The sequence below is a fragment of the Nylanderia fulva genome, unplaced genomic scaffold (genome assembly GCF_048542155.1).
Source record: "Nylanderia fulva isolate GAGA-0341 unplaced genomic scaffold, ASM4854215v1 Scaffold1535, whole genome shotgun sequence".
Lineage (NCBI taxonomy): Eukaryota > Metazoa > Arthropoda > Insecta > Hymenoptera > Formicidae > Nylanderia > Nylanderia fulva.
In genome coordinates, this window is record NW_028189768.1 from 1 (window position 1) to 3,811 (window position 3,811).

General features: G+C 37.6%; 1 protein-coding gene across 1 annotated transcript; it reads left to right on the plus strand.

The window, feature by feature from the left end:
• Window positions 1-662: 662 nt before the first annotated feature.
• On the plus strand, window positions 663-1,416 carry LOC146724033 (uncharacterized). The gene has a single exon (XM_085480624.1). The coding sequence runs from the start codon at window positions 721-723 to the stop codon at window positions 1,414-1,416; it is 696 nt and encodes a 231-aa protein (XP_085336750.1). The 5' UTR covers window positions 663-720.
• The last annotated feature ends 2,395 nt before the right edge of the window (window positions 1,417-3,811 follow it).

The window sequence follows — 3,811 nt, forward strand, 5'->3', positions numbered from 1 at the left end:
GATACGTGCGTATATTCGTGCGCACGTACATACTAGATAATTTCTTTATATATATAAAAATTGAATTTAATTCAGTAAAACTAGTCCGATTGTGCGTTACAGCTTGTCATGATGTTAGGGATTATTCTAATACTCTCCGTTAAAACTTCATTCGCCTTGATTGGATTTGATTGTGGTGGACAGCATCTTAACATCACCGCCGTCTCTCTCTTAGATGTTGGAGAATGCAATCTCCATCATCAAACTCCAAACTCCACGGAGACTTATATACAATTATTACAATTTTCCGAATATAATTATGCAGAGGTTATACAATGCAAACTGGAAATATCTCGCACGATATATCACTGTGGCATGCACTCGCACATCTCAGTCGTCTTTAATGGAAAAGCGGACTACGTTCAGGAAACTGGATATTCACAATGTTTGCGAATGTTTCAAGATGGCACAACGTCCTTGGGACCTGCTCACTTAATTAGTGGACTCAAAGTCAATCAAACTTCTTACCGTACGCCCAACCAAAGAGTGTTACAACGAACTACCCGTAACCATCAGAAACACTTCTTACTTCCTCACGCCTAAATCAAGAATCGTCACAAAGATCGGGAACGAACGAGAATGCTCTCTGGAATTGCCAACGTTATATAGAATAGAAGACCCTGGGTACAGTTCACACCAAAAGCGCAAATAAGACAGTTGCCACCTCAACAACTACGACCCATGGCATCTCTTACCTGGAGTTATTTAACACCCGGACCATTAGCTGTCAGTGGAATCTACACCCAGCAAGACATAGAAAAACTGAGAGACCACATTATGTTTCCTGCAGAGAAACCAGCACTGCTCAACGCCATTGCCCGTGGACTCACTGGACATCCAGTTAACGCCAACTCCGTCTCGCTATACAAACTACTAGACGAAGAATCACTCAATAAAATCGTAGACAACACCGCTGCGAAAATATGGAGAGAATTCATGAGCTTTGGATCAGCCACAGCCGGTGTCGTTGGAGTATTCATGATCATTCGCATTGTTAAATTAGCAATCGACACCATCATCCATGGATACGCACTACATACCGTATATGGATGTAGTCTACACCTGATAGGAGCACTATGGGACTCCCTAACCAATCTCTTGCTTCACCTCAGCCGCAGGACTGTGAACGGAGAAAAAGAAAAGAATAAGTTTCCAGAAGACGCCACACCTCTTGCCATCATCTCAGACGTACCCCCTGCATTACCAAAGGAACCACCTGTGATAAGTCAGCCTCAACTTCAAGGTTATAATATGAGACGACCTGAGGAAATGGAATCCACAGATATCACCGTCCCTCAAACGTATAACGACTTGCAACAACATCTATATAACCTAGAACAAAACCCTAGATCAACGTCGGGTTTTATTCTCAAATAGGAGGGGAGATGTAACGTCCAGACAAATTTCAAAATTTCAATTTCTTCAATCATTAATTTTTTTAACCTATTGGTCATGACAATCTCTAACTTGCATGAAAGACCGGTATTAGCGAATCACAAATATAACCACTCGTAGGCTAAGACATGTCTTCTCACAAAAAAAAGCAATATAAAAACAACATCTATAATACTAACTAAATATGGTATAATATAATATAATATAATATATTTATAAGAGTTTTAACAAGGCTCTGTAATATAAATATAAATTTAACGTATAAGACGGGCAACAAGAGCCAAATCGCGGATGACAATGCGTTATCCTAACGAAACTAAATAATTTTTCGTTAGAAATAAATACCGGTGCACAAGGCACCAAATTTTTACTTGGACACGGCCAAGATTTTAAATATGAAATAATCTCATATTTTGAGATTTAATTTCAATACCCCTTTAACCCCCCTACGGAAAATAAATAAATAAATGCAAGAGAAAAATATAGATCCGAAAATCGCTGAATCGGGAATCGAACCCGAGACCTTTCGCTTGCCGGGCGACTGCTCTTCCAGCTGAGCTATTCAGATCCTTTCGATTCTATACTTTTCTCTGTTATATGTATTAATGTTGGTAAACAAACGCATTTTTTAAGCCAGCGTGTATCAAATATAAGAGTTTTAACAAGGCTCTGTAATATAAATATAAATTTAACGTATAAGACGGGCAACAAGAGCCAAATCGCGGATGACAATGCGTTATCCTAACGAAACTAAATAATTTTTCGTTAGAAATAAATACCGGTGCACAAGGCACCAAATTTTTACTTGGACACGGCCAAGATTTTAAATATGAAATAATCTCATATTTTGAGATTTAATTTCAATACCCCTTTAACCCCCCTACGGAAAATAAATAAATAAATGCAAGAGAAAAATATAGATCCGAAAATCGCTGAATCGGGAATCGAACCCGAGACCTTTCGCTTGCCGGGCGACTGCTCTTCCAGCTGAGCTATTCAGATCCTTCCGATTCTATACTTTTCTCTGTTATATGTATTAATGTTGGTAAACAAACGCATTTTTTAAGCCAGCGTGTATCAAATATAAGAGTTTTAACAAGGCTCTGTAATATAAATATAAATTTAACGTATAAGACGGGCAACAAGAGCCAAATCGCGGATGACAATGCGTTATCCTAACGAAACTAAATAATTTTTCGTTAGAAATAAATACCGGTGCACAAGGCACCAAATTTTTACTTGGACACGGCCAAGATTTTAAATATGAAATAGATTTGATACACGCTGGCTTAAAAAATGCGTTTGTTTACCAACATTAATATATATAACAGAGAAAAGTATAGAATCGAAAGGATCTGAATAGCTCAGCTGGAAGAGCAGTCGCCCGGCAAGCGAAAGGTCTCGGGTTCGTTTCCCGATTCAGCGATTTTTGGATCTATATTTTTCTCTTGCATTTATTTATTTATTTTCCGTAGGGGGGTTAAAGGGGTATTGAATTTAAATCTCAAAATATGAGATTATTTCATATTTAAAATCTTGGCCGTGTCCAAGTAAAAATTTGGTGCCTTGTGCACCGGTATTTATTTCTAACGAAAAATTATTTAGTTTCGTTAGGATAACGCATTGTCATCCGCGATTTGGCTCTTGTTGCCCGTCTTATACGTTAAATTTATATTTATATTACAGAGCCTTGTTAAAACTCTTATATTTGATACACGCTGGCTTAAAAAATGCGTTTGTTTACCAACATTAATACATATAACAGAGAAAAGTATAGAATCGAAAGGATCTGAATAGCTCAGCTGGAAGAGCAGTCGCCCGGCAAGCGAAAGGTCTCGGGTTCGATTCCCGATTCAGCGATTTTCGGATCTATATTTTTCTCTTGCATTTATTTATTTATTTTCCGTAGGGGGGTTAAAGGGGTATTGAAATTAAATCTCAAAATATGAGATTATTTCATATTTAAAATCTTGGCCGTGTCCAAGTAAAAATTTGGTGCCTTGTGCACCGGTATTTATTTCTAACGAAAAATTATTTAGTTTCGTTAGGATAACGCATTGTCATCCGCGATTTGGCTCTTGTTGCCCGTCTTATACGTTAAATTTATATTTATATTACAGAGCCTTGTTAAAACTCTTATATTTGATACACGCTGGCTTAAAAAATGCGTTTGTTTACCAACATTAATACATATAACAGAGAAAAGTATAGAATCGAAAGGATCTGAATAGCTCAGCTGGAAGAGCAGTCGCCCGGCAAGCGAAAGGTCTCGGGTTCGATTCCCGATTCAGCGATTTTCGGATCTATATTTTTCTCTTGCATTTATTTATTTATTTTCCGTAGGGGGGTTAAAGGGGTATTGAAATTAAATCTCAAA

Bases quoted from the DNA above. Each gene is read 5' to 3' on its own strand.
- LOC146724033 (XM_085480624.1), top strand. From the start codon at position 721: ATGGCATCTCTTACCTGGAGTTATTTAACACCCGGACCATTAGCTGTC.